This window comes from Balaenoptera musculus, chromosome 7 (assembly GCF_009873245.2).
Source record: "Balaenoptera musculus isolate JJ_BM4_2016_0621 chromosome 7, mBalMus1.pri.v3, whole genome shotgun sequence".
Classification (NCBI taxonomy): Eukaryota; Metazoa; Chordata; class Mammalia; order Artiodactyla; family Balaenopteridae; genus Balaenoptera; species Balaenoptera musculus.
In genome coordinates this window covers 94,431,805-94,449,637 of record NC_045791.1, presented here as the reverse complement: position 1 = coordinate 94,449,637, position 17,833 = coordinate 94,431,805, and the positions used below count along the sequence as shown (strand labels likewise).

Sequence of the window (17,833 nt, the reverse complement as noted above, 5' to 3'; positions counted from 1 at the left end):
CGATTCCCAGAAAAGTGCGATACCGGCTGTCAGCCGCCCTGGGGCTAGCTCAGCACGACAGAGCCGGGTCCATCGGGCCGGACATTGGGCCAGGAGAAACCCACGCGACCGTCTGCGGCGGGAAAGAGACCCGGCCTTGAGGGCTTTGAACTCTTGCGTTCTCACACACACACACATACACACACACACACACACCCTCCCTGCGCTCTTTCTGCCCTGGGTGCCGTGTGCATTCGAGGAGGGAGAAACTGAGGCAGCGCAGGACTGAGCACCGAGTAGACCCTCCTCCCCGTATTGTCTGGAGCGGAGACGTTGGGCTAGAGGGCCGCAGCCCAAAGCACCAGTGAAGGACCCCTGGCCGGGGACTACCCCAGGGACCCCGCCGCCTGGACCTGCTGAGGTCCCCACCCCGGCCGCTTCCTGGACTCCGGAGTAATCAGCTGCTGCGCGCATGCTGTAATTGGCGGTGCAGGCCCTGCCTGGCAGAGGACCCGCGGGCGGCGCAGGGGAGGGCGAGGGGCTTAATTGCAGGGCTTCGGGTCGCAGTCTGGGCTGCAGCTCAGCTTGCGGGGTAGGGGATGGACACTTAGCTCGGCGAACCAGACCTCGGAGGAAGCCAAAAGACCTTCGGGGTCGGTAGTTCGGATCCCTTCCCCAGAAACGGGGTTTAGGGGCTTGAACCCCAGCGAGAGTGAGGGGGGAGGACCGGGACATCGCCGGAGATCTGGGGGTGGCGGGGGAAGATTCCAAACTCCCCATCCCAACCCCAGAAGCCCTGGAGCGTCTTGTCCGAGACTCCTCCCTCGTTCTGACCCTCTCCCCTCCCCTTTCTGCCGCCCCCATCACCCCCCTTCTCGTATCCCCAGGGCGCTCCCACCCTGGGGAAGAATGTGCCCTCCTAGCGCACCCTTGCCATGGTAACGGCACACCCCCACCCCCGCGCACCGCAGCGGCCCGGCCTGGCCCGGAGGGCGGCGAGAAAAGGGGGGTGGGGTGGGCGCCTCCCAGCCCTGCGGACACACCTCAACTGCCCTGGTTGCCACAGCAACCGGAGGCATTCGGAAGTGCGCAGCCGCGAAGTGGCAAAGGGCTCTCCACGATCCCGCACCCCTCTAATCCACCAGCAGAGGACCGTGGCTCCTAGGAAGGACTGCCACCCCCCAACTTCAAGGACAAAGTCCAGAGAGGGATCACGGGGCGTCTCAGCTTCCACGCAGGGCAAGCCTAGGGAACAAAGGCAGCCGGAGGGCCCCAAAGAGCCTGGAACTTGAAAAGGGATCCCCTGCGCCAGCCCGTCCCCCTCCCCTAGCAGAGCCCGAGGGGGGCGCTGGCAGCAGGAAGCCAGGGAAGGGCCCGGAGGCGCGCAGGCCCCACAGCAGAGCGGTGATTACAGGGACCTGTCCCTCCCGCCCCCGGCTCCCACTCTCATTAAGTCATTTTTTCCCCTGTTGGAAAGTCCCCGTGCCTTGAGCGCAGGAGTTGGGGCGACCGCAGGCAGCTGCCGGCAACCACATGAGAAAGGGGGGGGGGGGGGGGGGGGAGGAGGGAGGCCGCGACTAGGGCCTGGCCAAGCTCCAACGTGGAAGGCCCCCTGCCGGGGGCTAGCTGGGGGCGCATTAATTCGGAGGAAGGCGAGGGAGGACCGGGATGCCTCTGACCTCGCTTCTCACCCACCTGGCCCTCCTACAGCTGCCGAGGCCTCTACCTTTGCCTCTCCCTTCCTCTTTTTTCCGACCCTGGGACCTTGGGCGACAAAAAAGCAGGATGCCTGGGTTCTGATCCCCACCCCAGTCTGGCTGCCTCTCCCTGACCCTTAACCCACCACTGCCTGCTGATCTATCCACCACCTCATTCTCTCTTACTTCCCTCCCTTCTTCCCTTTGGGACCATCCAGGCTCCATGCTATTTTTCCTCCTGCAAGGAGTTGGCCCAATGTCCATCAAGGTGAAAGGTGTTGGGGGTGGGGATGGCTTCCTCCCCCTCTGAGTGAAGTCTGGTCCACCCTCTATTCTTATTTCCAAATCTGAACCTTGGTCCTCTCCTAGCTCTTGGCAAGTTCTTCCTCCTATTTACTTCCACCGTCCCACTTTATTTCAGCCCATTTCCCCTATTTCCAACCAGCACATTGATTTCTGCCTCACTCTTAGCCAGAGTGCATAGACCCAGTGCCTCTTGGGCCCCATTTTCCCACCCCTTATCACCTCCATATCTCCCTTTAGGGTCAACCAAATCCCATACACCCCTTTTCAAATGTGGGGTTCAGCTTTGGTCCAGACTCTAGTCAGCTTCAGGCCCAGAGAAAGGATGGGGGTGGGCAACACCCTATTTGTTCCTTCTCCAACTCTTACTCTCTCCCTTTACAGGTAAAGCTAGCATGTATCAGATCACCATGATTTGACTTGACTGGGATATGTCCCCCACAGCCTGGTGTCCAGTACCCTGTCCCACTCCACGGCCCACCCCTCCCTCTAGAGGCAGCACGCTCTGCAGTGTTACAGCTCCTACCTCATTATCCCAACCCTCATCCTGTGTCTCTCATCTTCAGTCTCTCCTCCCCCAACTCTGTCCTCCTAAAGCCTGGAAGGCAGAGGAGGCTGAAGCCACAGCTGACGCTGTAGTGGACGCTGCTGGGGGCTGGGCAGGGGGTGGGAGTACCCCCCCAGGCCTTCATTGCCCCTCCCTTCCCTCCTACCCTGAATGGGAGGGAGGGAGGAGGCAGCGAACCCAGCCCCCAAAGCTTTCTCCTGGGTGAACAAGAGGAAAGGAATGAGGCAGGTGTGTCTGGCTGCTCCTGCCCACCCCTCCTCCCGGGGGACTCTCACCCGCCTGCCTGTGGTACTGTCTTTAGGGGGATGGGGAGAGAAACCCTGTCCTCTACAGAGGCAGCAGAACTGAGCATGTGAAATGTCCTGCTGCCTTAGTCATGTCTGAGAGCTGCTGGGATGCAGGAGCAGTTGGAGGGAAGGGAGCTGAGGGCAAGCGAGTGGGGGCAAATCTCCCAGGTGGTGGGCCTACAGGGGTGCATCACCATGAGAGCCTCCTTTCCTTCTCACCCCTACCCAGGGGTAGGGAGACATGGGTCAGGGCCAGGGAAATATGGGGATGCAGGTAGGCTGGAAACTGGGAAAAGGAACAATACTTCATCCTTGGTTGGTTCATCAAGAAGGGTGCCCCTCTGGGGTAAACTGAGGCAGGCAGCAGGACTCTCAACTGTGAGCAGCAGGAGGCCTGGATGAAGTTGATGAAGTGTTCTTTCCCCAAGAACTTGACCCCACCTCCCTCTCCACTGCCTCCTCCTTGAGGGTCTGGTCCAGAAAAACATCAGATCTGAGAGCCAAGCAGAGTGCAATGCTGGACCCAGGCTGCCAGCTTAGCAGCATTCATATGGGGGTATGGAAGGGGGGCTGGCTGACCTGCCAAGGGGCATCCTGAGCTGGGGATCTGGGGGCACAAGAGACCCAGGAAGGATATCCCCCCACCCCCAGCCTTACTTACATACCCCGCCTCCCCTGCCTGGACTCCAAGAGACCAGAATCCAGACAGCGAGTCTCCTGGCCCTCCCCTGCCACCCTTCTCCAGGCGGCACCTCCTAGCCCCACCTGCTCCCCGGGGCGCTGGGCTGGCTGGGTTGAGCTGGGTCTTGCCCAGGATTACTCCTCTCAGAGTGCCTCCTGTCTCTGCCGACGGGTGCTACTGGCCGACACTCGTCCTGGCTTGTGGCAGAGGGCTCAGGCACAAGGTGGACAGCTAGAGCTCTGGCATCCAGGGCTCCTGATCCAGCCCCTTGCCAACTTCCCCACTGCCTCCATCTAGCCCAGGCCTCATCTCTGGTTTGGAAGATGGCTGTAGTCTCCTAACTGGCCCCCTGCTGTCAACTTGTCCCCTGCCATTCAGTTCCCCAGACAGCAAGCAGTGTGGGAATCAGACCATGACACTTGCCTGCCTAAGACCCTCTGAAGGTTCCCATTCCTCTTACATAAAACCCCTTACCTTGGCCTGGAAGGATGCATAATGTGACCATTCCCCATCCCCCACCCCCCTCCAGCAGCTCCTCTCCTGTTAATCTGTCCCTTGATTTCTTCACTCCAGTCACACTGGCCTCTTTGCTGTTCATCCTGAGATCTTTCTGTCCTCAGAGCTTTTGCATTCACATGGACTCTGCCTGAAAAGCCCTTACCCTCAATTTGTGCATGGCTCTCCTCCTCATGCAGTCTCAGCATGAGGTCTTCCGCACCCAGTAGCTTTATCTAGAGGGGCCCCACTCCCCACAAATCACTCTACATCCAGCACTTTGCTTTATTTTCTTCACGGCACATAGCATTGTCTGAAATGACCTTGTTTGTGTATTTTCTTGTTTATTGTCCATCTTCCCCAGCCCGAATGTGAACTCCAAGAGGGCAGGTCCTGTGTCACTTATGCACATCTGTATCCCCAGCACCTCTCGTCCCCCACAGAGTGCCAGGTCACAAAGAGTGAAAAATAAATATTTGTTAAATGAATGATGAGGGACAGAGGCCAGTGGGGGAGGGTGTCTGAGGCCTCTGCAGAGTCACTTCAGCTCAGTGATGTCCATTCCTTCTTTTTAATCCTCCTCCCCCTCCCCATCAGCTTCCATTCATTCCCTCCCTCTCCAGGGGTAGGGGTGAAGAGATAAAAGGAGGCAGGCCCAGAGGATGCCTGGCTGACACTGCCCTAGAGTGTGGGGCAACCGCCAGCCCAACGGAGCTGTCTGAGCTTGGGTCAGAGAGCCGGGAGGCAAACCGGTCCTGGAGGCCACAGAAGTGAGCAGGGGGTCTGAGCGGGCCTGAACCGTCCCGTGATTGCAGTCTTGACGACCTCAGAGCTGGGAGGTTCCTGTAAGATTTTGTGGTCCATCCTCCACTCCCAGGAACCAAGGTGACGCTGCCCGGCCAAGATCGCAAGCCGCAGAGGACCAGGCGCAGGGAGGCGAGCCGTCTGCTCACTTGCAGACGCTGACCCACTCGGTGATGCGGCACTCCTCGCAGACCACGAAGCAGCACCAGTGGAAGCGGCAGTGACAGCGCTCGCTGCGAGTCTGGCGTAGGATGTTGTGGCCGCGGCCACAGCACATGCTGCCGCAGCCGTCCGGGCCCGCGCTGCTCTTGTTGCACAGGCGGCCCACGGTGCCCGCCGAGTCCAGGCGCGGCTCGCGCTCGCAGAAGTCGGGCGACTTCTCGAAGTAGACCAGGTCGGCGGTGCCGGCGCGGCGCCGAGACCCCGGAATGTCCGGGGCTGGCGAGGGTGGCCCCGCGGGACCCGGCTCCAGCTGGCCGCCGTTGCGGTTGTGCGGCCGGATGAGCGTGGCGCGGTGGAAGCGGCTACGTAGCAGTGCCCCTACAGCGCGGAACTCCGGCGTCACCTGCCAGCACGTCTTGAGCTGGCAGCTGCCTGACGTGCCGTGGCACTTGCACTTCCGCCGCATGTTCTCCATCACCGCCTGCAGAGGGAGGAACGGGGAGGGGTGACGCCCGAGGCCAGCCCCACTGGCCTCCTCCCGACGCAGACACCGGCCCGCGAGACTCTCAGAGGCTCTGGAAACCAACCCCCATTGAACGGAGGCAGAAGCTGAGGCCCCAAGTGGGTGGGTGGGTGGCACAGCTCCTAAACCAGGCGGTCAGGAGAAGAGTTCTGCCTACTCTTCTGCTGCTCTCGCATCCACCTCCCACCCGGCCAGACCCTGGGGGAATTCCCTCCTTCCTGCTTCCCCTCCTCTCTCCCTGCCTTTCCCAGCAGCTGCAGGGGGGCCCTTGGGGCTGGAGGCTCTTGCTTCCTGAGGGGGGATCCCAGATCCTCAGGGAAATTCCCTCTCCTTCCAACCCTCAGGACCAGGAGCAGGGGTGTGCTGGCCCCACTACATCCCAGCCCCAAAGCCTCTGGCCTCACCCCAGGCAGTGAGCGGAGGCTGTGGGGAGTCTGAAAAGCCCCTTAACTCCTCTGGGCCCTGCAGCACTTTTCAGGGAGCCTAAGGAGAGGGGCCAGGGGCTGGGGAGACTCCCCCTCCTCCCCCTGCCCCCCTGCCTCCCTCCCATTCTCCCATTCTACTGGCTGGCACTTATTTTGCCCGGTGCTGAGTGCCACCATTCCTCCTAGGAAACAGTGAGCACCAACAGGGGCCAAAGGCCCTACCTGAATACAGAACCAAAGGGAACCCAAAGAGCCAGACCCCCAGGGCAATGAAAGTGGAGAGAGGTTCCCAGGCCTCCAAGGGAGCTGGGTACAGGAATACAACCTACCCAGCCCCTGCCCATCTCTCAGCCTGCTCTCCTGAGCCTCCTCCCAAAGAACCCCTTCACATTATCCTCACCAGAGACCCCAGAGGAAATTGGCCACATCCTCCTCCCCCTGCTGCCCCCCCACTCCAAAAAATGATCTGGGTCCCCCAAACCTGGGCAGTAGGGCCATAAGAGAGGGACCCCATTCCTCCAAGTCTTAAAGGGCTCTGCAGCTTGTATGTGCAGCCTGTGGTGTCAGCATCACGTGGAAAACAGCCCAATGCCTCCCCTGGCCAACAGCTCCAGAACATCTGCTTCCCACAGGCAGCAGCCATTAATTAACCAGTTTAACAAGGAGGAGAGGCACTGTTGTTATGGGCTAGGATAGTATCAAAGCTTGGGAAAAGAGCTGCATGGACAGGACAGGACTGGGTGGGAGCTGGATGTGACCTGAGGGTGGGTATGCCTCAGTTTACATCACCTCTCGGTCATGATGGAAGAGCTGAATCAGCTCCAGTCTTTGTGGAAGAAGAAGGTGAACTGGCCTGGGCTGAGAAGCCAGGAGAAAGGGTAGTGAGATGGAGAAAGTGCCAGCTAGAGTGAGGGGAAGCCAGAAACAAGGCCTGAGCAGGCTGGGCAGGGCCAAGAGAAGGGACAGGGGTGGAATAGCCAGGAAAAGAGGGTGCTGAGCCACCGTGAGGGCCAGGGAGGCAACTTAGTGTAGACTACACTATAGAACAACAGGGCTCAGGGCTCAACTGCCTGGGGATGAATCCTGCCTCTGCCACGTTCTCACTTCTTGCATCACCTTAGTCAAGCTTCTTAGTCTATCTGTGCCTCACTTTCCATAACTGAACATGAGGCTAATAATAGAACCCTCATGGGTAGGTGTAAGGATGAAATAGGATGTAGTAAAATGCCCCAGACAGTGCCTAACACAGAGTAAGCACTCAATAAATTAAATGCAGGATATTATTACTTCCCCTTTCTTTCTTTCCTCCCTCCCGCCCTTCTCCCTGCCTTCCTTCCCTCCTCCCTTCCTTCCTTCCTTCCTTCCTTCCTCTCCTCCTCCTCTTCTTCTTCTTCTTCCTCTCCCTTTCCCTCTCCTTCTTCTTCTTCTTTCTCTCTCTCTCTTAAATAAATGACCTTTGAGGTATATGAACATTCGGGAGTGGGGGGAGAAAGGAGGAGGACAACATAACACAGTACCACAGTAGCCCCTAGGGATCTCCCTTTGCAGGAATCCCTCATTCTGCACAGAAAGCCTGGGAGAGGAGGGGGGTCCCAGCATAGGAAAGCACCGAATCATGGAACATTTGTGCTGGGGAGCCTTATGGATGATGCAGTTCAACCTTCTCATTTTACAGGGGGAGAGACAGAGTGGCAAAGCTGGGCCTAGACTCTGAGGTCCTGACTGCAGCCCAGAGCTCTCCCCACTACTCACAGCAGGAAATGGGAGAAGCAGGCTGCTCAGCGGAAGGGGAGCTATTCCAGGGCAGGGGTTGTTTTATCCCCATATTCCCAGGCCTAGTCCAGCGCCTGGCACACAGTAGTTATCCAAAACACATCTGATGACTGAATTAGGAGGGGGCAATGAGAAAGTTGCTAAGTTAGGGAGAGTGGTGTGGTCCCCAGAGGAGACATAAGCCTGGGGAAGGGGAGGGGCCCTAGGCAGAGGGGTCTGGAGCAGGCCCAGAGGGATGGGGTTCTCACCTGCCTCCCCACTCGGTTGTTGTGGAGCCTCATGCGCGCATGGATGTCTCTGTGAGGCTCCCGGGAGTCCAGAAAGTCTTTAGAGAAGCGCTCTCCGAAACCCACGTCGGGGCTGCAGCCGCCCCACTCCCAGGAGTCCTGCAGGCCTGGGCTGGCAGGAGGCAGGGCAGGGTGCTCGGGAACTCCGTGGCTCAGGCCCTTACCGCGCTGCAGCGCTTCCAGCTGCAGGCGGTGCAACTTCCGATGGAAGGCCTCCTCGTCCCCACGCCGGGACGCGTCGCAGCCACATGCCCTCAGCTTGCCCAGGGCGCAGGCGTTGGATACAGCGTGCACCACGCCAGCTGCCGAGATGGCGTAGGCGAAGGCACTCTCTCGGAAACCTGCGCAGAGAGACGCAGGAAACAGCCTTTGAGGAGCCTCCACATCCCATCCCTCTGCCCTCCCTGCCCAACCTTCTCACCATACTGAGAGGAAGCAGAGGCCCAGTGGTGGGGGAAAATCTGGTACAAGGGCATAGATTCAAAGAGGGGCAGAAATCACAGCGGAAGTTCTGCACACAGTGGAATGGGGGAGGTCTCTCCCACAGCCCTCCGTCTTGAACTCCTTTCCCTTGCTTCACCCTTAGCCAAGCTCAGAATTGTGACTACATCTCTCCTGTTGGACAGAAAGTATCTAGTAAACATTAATTTTTTTTTTTTAACCATCAGGGACTTAAGCTACTACCTCTCATGTGATATTTGCAATTTTAAGATAAGCCTGCAGAAAGAAGGCAAATTTTAACCTAAAAAAAAATTACCAGTGATGGAATTCAGGGCCCCAGGAGATGTTAACGGGCAGAAGGGTAAGTAAGAGGAGAAGGTGCCCTCCTAAAGTTCCCGGCCCCAAGATTTCCTGCCTGCAGCCGCCCCCTTAGGCCCATCAAAGAACACTATCTGATGGCCAGATGCGAGAGGCGAACAAAAGAGCCAGCAGAATTTCCCCTTTGCCTGTCTGGACATCCCAGAAAGTCTCCTCAGAAAAGGGCATCGTCCAGCCACCTGCTTGTGGTCGGTCGAGGTCAGCTGAAGAGGTTGTTTGAAGGATGCTGGAGGTGAGCCCACCGCCTGCTCAGGGTTAAGCATATAGTGGTGTTGAACACTGAGAAGGAACCGTTAGCTAAGGTAGATGCCTTCCTGAGATGCTCAGGGCTGCAAAGACTCCCTGATGAGCCACTCTCAGGAGTCCAGGACTTGTCTACACTGCTTTCCTCCTTGGCGTTCCCAAGCCTGAGCCATCCCCTGGGCCTGTGGCAGGGGGAGGCCTACTTGCAGAGGAGGGTCGGGCTCTGGGACCTGCAAGCTGCTTCTTCCTTATTCTGCATCTGAGAAAGGACCGGCGAGGGGCAGGTTCTGGTACCGGTCACTGACCAGCCTCTGAACCTGAGAGAGTTCAAGCAGTGGGAGAAACTAAGGGCAATAACAGCTCCCACACTAGGAGGAGAATCCACCTGTGCCATAGACACCTGTGGGGGAAGCCCAGAACCCAGCTGGAGGCTGATGGCTTGGTAGAGGTCAGAGATTCAGAAAAAAAACAAAACAAAAACTGGGTCCTTCTACATCAGTTTCAAAGACTGGGAGGACTTGGGGGCCTCACTGATCCCAGAGAGCCAACCAGGAGAGATGCCCGAGGTCGCAGGGGTTATGGAGCTGGACACAGACCCAGCTCTCCCAGCAGGCCTGGCCACCTTCTGCTGAAGGACGTTTGGCTCTGGGGAAGACAAGCTGCTGAGTAAGAAACCCAGGTAGCCCATTTCCCAGTCCTATGGCCCTGTCTATGCATGGCACCAGGAAAGAGCAAGATGCTGGCCCAGGGGAATGTGCTGGGCCAACCCACACACCATATTCCAGGCTCTGTTACATTCAAGGGCAGGCCTAGAGGAATCTGGAGAAAGCCCGCAGCCTACAGAGAACACCCCTACCTACCCCAGGCAGCTAAAGACACCATCCCAATGGCCTCTGGCAGCTGTCACAGCCACTGAAGGAGTGACTGGGCAGGGCTTGTGTGGTCACCCTCTGATCCAAGCATTCAGGCCTCAGAGAAGTCCAGCCCATTGGGTCTGCCCCCAGCTCCTATTCAGGGCCCCAGTTTCGGTCCTGGCCCCGACTGTCTGGGGCAGATGCAGGCACTGTGCCATCTGGCCAGCTGGAGAGGGAGAGGGGAGGGGCCTTGGCCAGCTGGGCTGCCCGGAGCACTGGGGGTGGGGGGCTCGTTAAGACGCACAATTAGCCGCCCTGCCTTTGATCTGGGACAGGGACTGCCAGCATCTAAGTGGAGTCAGCTGCTGCTACAGGACGAAGCCAACGGCCAGGAAGGGGCTGGGGGAGGAGGTTTGGAGGGCAGGGAAGTGTGGAAGAGAGAGGATTCAGGAGTCAGTGGGAACTAGGAGGGGTTTGAGAAGCTTGAGCCCTGCCCATTCAAGTCAAAGAGGGAGGAGAGGGGAGAGGTCTGGTCTCCATTCCCTCCGTGCAAATAATCTGTGCACAAATAATCTGTGCGTGCTCGTGTGCCTGGGCTGGGGAGAGAGAGAGGGTTGTGTGCATGTGGGAACACTTAGGGGTGACACTGAATGTAGCCACATGTTTGCACAAACACGGGTAGGTGTTTGTGTGTGTGTTGTGTGCGTGTGCGTGCGCATATCAGTTCCATTTCTTGGATTACTCCTCCATTGCACCAGTTCACCTCTGGGCACACGGTAGGAGATCATGGTGGCCTTGTAGCTTGGGAGGCAGTATGCTGGGGTTTGAGGGCAATCTCTAAAGACAGCTGGCCTGCATTTGAGTCCTGGCTCTACAGCTCACATACAAGCTGTGTGACTAATGGCAAGTTACCCAACCTCTCTTATTTTCATTTGGAAATGAAGATAATGATAGGACCTACTGCATGGGGATTGTTTGAGGATGCTAAAGTACAGATAAAGTGCTTTAGAACAGTGCCAAGCACACAGCAAGTACTTAATATGTTTTGGCTAATTTATTTGGTGCCACTAGAATAATAGGACCTTAGGTAATCCTGGGATACAATTGCCTGTGCCTCAGTCTCCCCATCTGAGTACCACCACATACCCCTGGAGACCTAGGCATAAAACAAAGATTCCCCGAGGATAAATGTAAAAGGGAGGTGGGAGATGAAAGAGCCAGGGCCTTGGAGAGCAGAGGATGGGCTCTCAGATTGCTGGGTTCCCCTGGGCTGGGAGCCTGGCTTACTGCAGAGCCGCAAGCTCCCTCTTTCCATCCCTTCTGAATGGGCCTGGGCCTTAGAGAGGGCAGTACCCAAACTTCATGAGTGCTCCAGTACCCGCTGTGTGAATCTACTCACTCCCCTCCACCAAACCTCTCCCGGTCCTCTCATCCTCTCTCACTCCAGTGCCCAAGCCCAGCCCAAAGTAGCCCCTTCCTCAAATTTCCCTCTGGTCCCTGCATCCTGAGTAAGAGATAGAGGGGTTCTCTAGTCCTCACAATGAAGAGCCCCCCTGTAGCTGATGTTTGTCCAGCATCTCACCCATCTAGGCACCAACCCTGTGGACCCTCAGAACAGAAAGCTGGGGATACCACTGCCCTCGGTACTTAGGTCATAGCTGCGCCTGGGCTGGGGGTTCTCTCACAGCTTATTTAGGACTATTTCTAGCCCCCCTAGAGGCCCCTCTCTCTGTCCCCCAACTCCCAGGGTCCAGCACCCTCACATCCCTCTCCTTGGTTGGGTAAAGCCCTATTGTATGTCCTGCTTCCCAAGCACCCACTCTAGGTGCTCAAGAACCCTTCCCTCTCCCTCTTACATCAGAACTCCATCCCTTCAGCCCAACCCATCTCAGGGAAGGTGTCAGGACAATTAGATGACAGTAACAGCATTCAGATGGAAGACCTGGGGGACCACCTCCTTCTAGCAGTCTCTGAATTTTAAACATGGCAGAGTGCACCTTTAAGAGAACCCCATTGGCAGCTTGGGTCAGAAGGGGGGTGGGCATCCTAATAGTCCACGTGGGGGAAACTGGGGTCACCTGACCCCATGATGGCCAATCTATGGCTTGAAAATAAGGGAGACTGGGGGAAGGATCCAGTCCAGGGGCTAGTTACCACCAAGATGGGTCCCATGGGATTCAAATTTAGCTAGTCCTTGAGGTGATGGGCCAAGATGGACCAAAAAAATGATCCCACAAATGTGGAGTGAGGGAGACACGGCAATGGTGGCCCTTGGAGGTGGGAGGTGGAGGGAGCGGAAATTTCTTTCCAGAAGCCCAGAGTCCCCTCCGAGGAATAAGAAGTAGAAATGAGGTGTTGCAATGCTGGGGGGAGGGGGCCGGGGGGCAGAAACCACAGAGGTAGGAAGGTGTTCCGAGGCCAAAGGTAGGATGCCAGCCTCCCTGCGGGAGCCCAGGAGCCACTGTCCCGTCCCCTCCCGTCGCTGGGCGCCGCCCCGCGCCGGCTAGCCGCGGCAAGTCTCCCGCATCCACACCTCACCTCTCCCCACACCCGTCCCCCCAGCTCACCTCCCGCTTATTAAACTGCAGGTGAACCCGGGAGCACCTGGCACCGCGCCAACCCCGCGGGGTTCCACCGCTCCGAACTCGCCCTCAAGCTTCAAAGCCCCCGTGTCCTCCACCAGCCTGAACAGGCCTCACCCGGGCGAAGCAATAGGGACTCCTGGGAGTCTAGAGGGGACAGGAGGACCAGAGGGAAAGAGGGGACACCGAGGCCGGGAAGAGGGATGAAGAGCTAGCCTCGCCTCACCCGAAGTGGCAGGGGTGAGAACCTCAGTGCCTGCCCGAGCCCCCAGTGAGCAGAACCTGGAGCAAGCTCGGGGCCCGAGCGCTGGAAAGAGAACCAGACTTCGGGGAGCGAGTGGGCTCGGGCGCGCGGCGGCGGCGAGCGCTGGCCCGGCCCGGCCGGGTCAGGAGAGATGCAGTGGCCCGTCACTTCGTGTCCGCGAGCGAGAGGGCAGCGGGGGCGGCCGGGGCGGGCCGCCGGACCTGAGTTGGGCTGGCCGATCAGCGGGGGTCGCGGGGAGCCTCTCTGGGCAGACGTCTGGAGGGGCTCAGGGACTCAGGGGCTCAGGGGCTCAGGGGCGGGAGGGCCGGCCTGGGGAGGGGGGCGCCCTTTTTGAGAGGCGCGCGGCTGGGGCCGGGAGCCGTCTGCCGCTGCCCGCGGGGATTAGTTCGCGGCTGCATGCCGCCACACGCGTCGGGCTGGGCTCGGCCGGGGAGAAACAGCGCCCTGGGCGCGCGGGGGAGGGAGGAGGGAAAGCGCGCGGGGGCGGGGCGGGCGGCCGGGGGCGGGGCGGGGCGGGGCGGGGCTGGGCTGGACTGGCGGAGGCTGGCGTGGCCCCTGACTTGGGGGCTCCGGGGATGCAAGGAGGGGTCCTGGTGGAAAGGGAAAGGCCCCTGACTCTGAGTTCTTTCTGAAGTTCGGGTACATTAGAGTCTGACTCTCCCAGAAGCCTCTGGGCCCCAAGGCCACAGGGTACAGGGGTACCCCTCCTCCTCTACTGTCACCTGAGAATTGCACAAGTTGCAAGGAGCCATGTCCCCACACTGTCCTACCCAAGCAGCTGAGGGGAGGAGAGAGAGATACCCAGCTAGGCCCATCCAGGAGGCAGGACCCCCATCTTTCCCAAAAGACCTGAGTCAAAGCTTAAGATACCAGGGCAGGAGGTGGGTGTGAGTGGAAATGAGTGACAAAACCTCCTGTCACCTCCAGCCCAAGCCACTCAAGGGATTGTCAGGGTAGACCCTGGGTCACCCAGAAGTCCAGGGAGGGGGACAGATAGTGGGCTGCAGCTTCTTTGAGCTGTGAGGGGAGGAGGAATTGGCAGGGCCGTCAGGCCTGCTGGGCAGGAGGCAGGCACACACCCAGTGCCTCTGATTTAGAGAGGATTTTCAGGGGTGGCAAGGATGACACAGAGGCTGGTGGTGTAACCCCGCCAGGAAGAGCTTCTGCAGAAGTACAGTTTTACCTGCCCAGGCTTCCCTCAACTACACCATTTGGCAAAAGTCCCTGACCACTCTTCATGTTGATTCTGGGTACTTTATCACAGGCTTCCATCCTACATGGTGTTTACTAGGTAGAGGGTAAATTGACGCAGGCAACAGATATGGATATTTCCTGGGTCTGAGATATGCAGTGTCAGTCTCAGGGCAGGATAACCCAGGAGTTCAATTCTCAGGCATGAAACCTGCTGCCCTCATCCCACACAGCCCAGCCTGGAGCCACATCTACCCCATTTGTCTGACCTTCATGGACTTTCCCAGAGCAGAAAGAGGCAAGAGAGCAGCACAGCTGGCAGATGGGCACCTGGGGTGGTTGCCAGCTTGAGGGAGTGGGTTAGGGAATGGCTGGCAGATAGGTTCTGGAGTGGAAGTGCTGAGTGGGATGGGCAGAAGGTCAAGGGTGAAGGGCAGCTACCTCTGCTGAAGATGGGACTCTCATAGGGGATCTTGTTTCGAGTCTCAAGACTAGAGCAGTTCCAGCGCTGGTCCCGGAACTGGTGCTGGCACTCATGGATGGCGATCTGGATGCCCTGGATGGCTGAGGCGGCCACGTCAGGGTGGCGCACACACACCTCCATCTGCCGCTTGCTTAGGCCTGGCAATGTCAGGCACACTGTGTTGGCGTTGAGCACGGGCTCCTGGGGGAGGCGGAGGCCCAGAATATCATTGGGTGAAGACCTGCAGGCATATGGGGTGGGGGTGGGGGTGGGTGAGTGTTTTCGGGGGCTAGGAGGGCCCCATCTAACTATACACACTCTGTCCCAAAGGCCATAATTCCTCTGTTCCCACCCCTGCTTTTGAAGGTTGAGCCCATCAGTATACCCCTAAACATTCTCCTTTCCTCGACCTTCTCACCAACGTCCCCTCCAACACAACCCACCCAGCTGCACACCCACACAGATTACGTGCAAATGCACACACATCCGGTATGCCTGCGCACACAGTATTTCATAAGTACATCCCCAGGCATAGATGCTCTCATATGCAGTGTTCTCCGGGAGACCACTCCCAAACGGCATGTTTCAGTCAGTCACATTCATGCAGGCACACTTCTGCACACAATGAGGTGGACACACAGACGCCGGAACACTTACACACATGCACACTTCATCAGACATAGTTATACACATACACACAGACACTCACAAGTACACACACATGTTCATCTTAACATACATTGATCCATGAGCCCTTGCATTCACACACATGTGCACACACAGACTGCTGTCTACAACACAGCTTGCTGGGCTTACTCGATCACAGATGAACAGACACACACACACACACACACACACACACATACACACACACATACTGAGAACCCTTCTAGCTGCAATCTCTCACTGACCCCACCTGGGCTACCCTCATTTGGCCCCCAACCCCTGCCCCTCTTGGGGGCGATCTGCAAGGTGGAGCAGGGCAGTTTGAGTTTTACTCCTGGGGTGGGGGGTGCATTCCCCCAGCACAGCAGGAACTCCAGGTTGGCACTTGCTTCCCCCTAAACACACACCTCCCCTTCTAGCAGCCATCACTCTCCTGGGCACTGCCCTGTCTCCCTGGACTGCCCTTATTCTGTCACCAGTTCAACCCCCTCCTGTGAGAGTACTCTTTCATTGGTCACCAGCACTTTCCCGCGACACCGTCCCTCCCTCCTTCCAGGGTCCCCTGCCCCAGCAGGAGCTCAGAGGCCCCTGTGGCTGAGGGTCCCAGCTCTCCAGGAGGGCGGGGCATAAGGTGAGGGCTCACCTGGGCAAGGCGGCAGCCAGCAGCAGTAGGAAGAAGAGGAGCGCGCAGAGCGCGGGCCGCGGCTGGGGCCGAGGTCGGAGCCGCAGCCAGGGGCAAGGGTGGGTGCTGCCCATCGCGCGCGGGCCGTGATGGGCCAGGAATGGGGGGCTCACAGCCCGGTGGGACCGGCGAGCCAGGGGCGACGGCGCATGATCCGCGGGGGTCGGGGCGGCTTCGACACACAGCTCCAACTCGGGTCACGGCTCCGGGAGCAGACGGTGCCCGCCTTCCCGCTCCATGGGGCAGCGCCCCCGGGCACCGCCCTCGGGGGGGGGGTGCGGGCGGACTCACCGGGCACCTCCTGGCACAGGGGTTCGGGGAATTTCCCGAGGGCCCCCTGAAACAACTCCCGGTGCCTCTCGAGGGTAAGGGGGGCCCGGAGGTGCTGCGGGCGAGGGACGAGAGGCTGGGGTGCTGGGAAGCCCCCCCAGCGCAGCGCGGTTAGCCTGCGCTTCCGAGGGCGTGCGAGGCGGGAGGGGTGGGGGGGCGGCGCTGTCTGTGCCCGGCCCCACCGCCCAGTGAGTGAGTGACTGTCCCGGCTCGGGGAGCTCCGCCGCCTCCCCTTTCCTCCCCCCCCGCCCCCCCCCCCCCCCAGTGTGTCTCAGGGCTCTACCCCACGTGACGTCATGACGACGGGGCGAGGGGGGGCGGGTAGAGGCGTGTACTCGTCCCGAGGCCACTGTGTCCGCTCAGGATTCGGGGCGGGAGCGGCGGTGGGGAGGGTGGTGGGGAGGAGAGGTGTTGGGGTCTGTGCGATCAGGCACAGGGCGGTGCCAGTGAGCCGGCTCGCTGGTTTGTGTGGGAAGGTGCGTGTTACTGCGAGGTGTGTGCGCCTGGCTGAGCCGCAGCTGCTGGGGAGCCATCCCCCCCAATATACACACCTGCAGAGGCTGGGGGGGAGGGGCTGGCCCTCTGCTGGCCTCCCCCACCTCAGGAGGGACTTCCCAGGCTTGGCTGCCGAGGCAGGTGTGGGATCCTGCAAAGGGGTTTGGCAGCCTCTGGATCTTGCTCTTGTTCGCTGTGTGACCTTCAACAGGTGCCTCCTGGACACTGAGCCACCCGCTGCCTCTGTGAAATGAGGTTAATGAGGTCCAACCTCATGTAGTCAGTGAGCCAATGAAGGTAAAATTACTGGGACACCAGTGAATGCTTGTCTGGGAGCAGAGCACCCCGGGGTGGCACACCCTAGGAGGAGGGATTAGAGAGCCTTTTAATCCTAAAAGTGTGTTTTGAGGTCATTTTATTATGTCCCCTTTTATTTCACAAGAAAATACTGAGTCTCAGAGAGGGTCATGACTTACTCAAGTTCTCACAGCAAGTTAGTGGAAGAGCTGGAAACAAACCCAGTTGAGAGCACAGCAGCAGCGGCATACTGCTTTGCAAGCAGTACATTGCGTACTGCTTGCCTGGGCCCTGCCTACAGATGCTCCAGGTCTTACCTTGGCCCTGCCAGCTGTACTTGGTCCTCTGAGAGCTCCTCAACACCAGCCTCCTGGCTCAGGCCCACTCCTCTCTGGGGTCCCTTTCTGCCCTCACACCCCAGATGAACACTGGGCTCACCTCAATATGGGATGAGTTACTGGACTCAGGTAAGGGCCTGAGAGCCAGAGGGTTGGGGACAGAGGATCCAGCTTCTGTTTCTGGTTCTAACCTGGGCCCTGATAGTGAAACCTACTCCCACTGTGGCCTTGACATCCTCCTCTGTAAAATGGGCACAAACCTCCCACTCTATACATACACCTCCCTCCCAACCTCACTGCCCCCTCTCTCTGAAGAGAGCCCCTCCTGGTTTAAGGATAAACTACCAGAGTCTCTGGGCTCTGAGACAAAAGGGGCCCATTCCTGGGATTGCCCATCCCTGGGCAGATGAAGGAGAGGGGTGGGGCCTTCCTTGTCCCCAGACTGTCAGGTGATGGGGGCGGCCTGAGCAACAGCAGGCTGACGGCATACTCCCCCTCCTTTCCCCCATCTCTGCTGGCAGCCACTGCAGCTGTCGGGAATTAAGGGCTTGAGGCTGCTGGGGGTGAGGGTGGGGCAGTGGGGGGAGCAGTCTGGCTGGACAGCAGGAAAACAGCCGGGGGGC

At 58.9% G+C, this 17,833-nt stretch overlaps 1 protein-coding gene across 2 annotated transcripts; it reads right to left on the bottom strand.

The window, feature by feature from the left end:
- Positions 1-4,328: 4,328 nt before the first annotated feature.
- WNT10A (Wnt family member 10A) lies at positions 4,329-16,262 on the bottom strand. 2 transcript variants are annotated; one of them, XM_036857051.1, is made up of 4 exons: positions 15,712-16,262; positions 14,381-14,643; positions 7,947-8,326; positions 4,329-5,458 (listed from the first exon to the last, which is right to left on the bottom strand). In XM_036857051.1, exons 1-4 carry the CDS (start codon positions 15,822-15,824, stop codon positions 4,961-4,963), a joined length of 1,254 nt encoding a protein of 417 aa, XP_036712946.1. In that variant the 5' UTR covers positions 15,825-16,262; the 3' UTR covers positions 4,329-4,960. The 2 variants fall into 2 exon arrangements, with proteins under 2 accessions (XP_036712946.1, XP_036712947.1); XM_036857052.1 differs by having other exon boundaries at positions 14,381-14,603.
- Between the last annotated feature and the right edge of the window lie 1,571 nt (positions 16,263-17,833).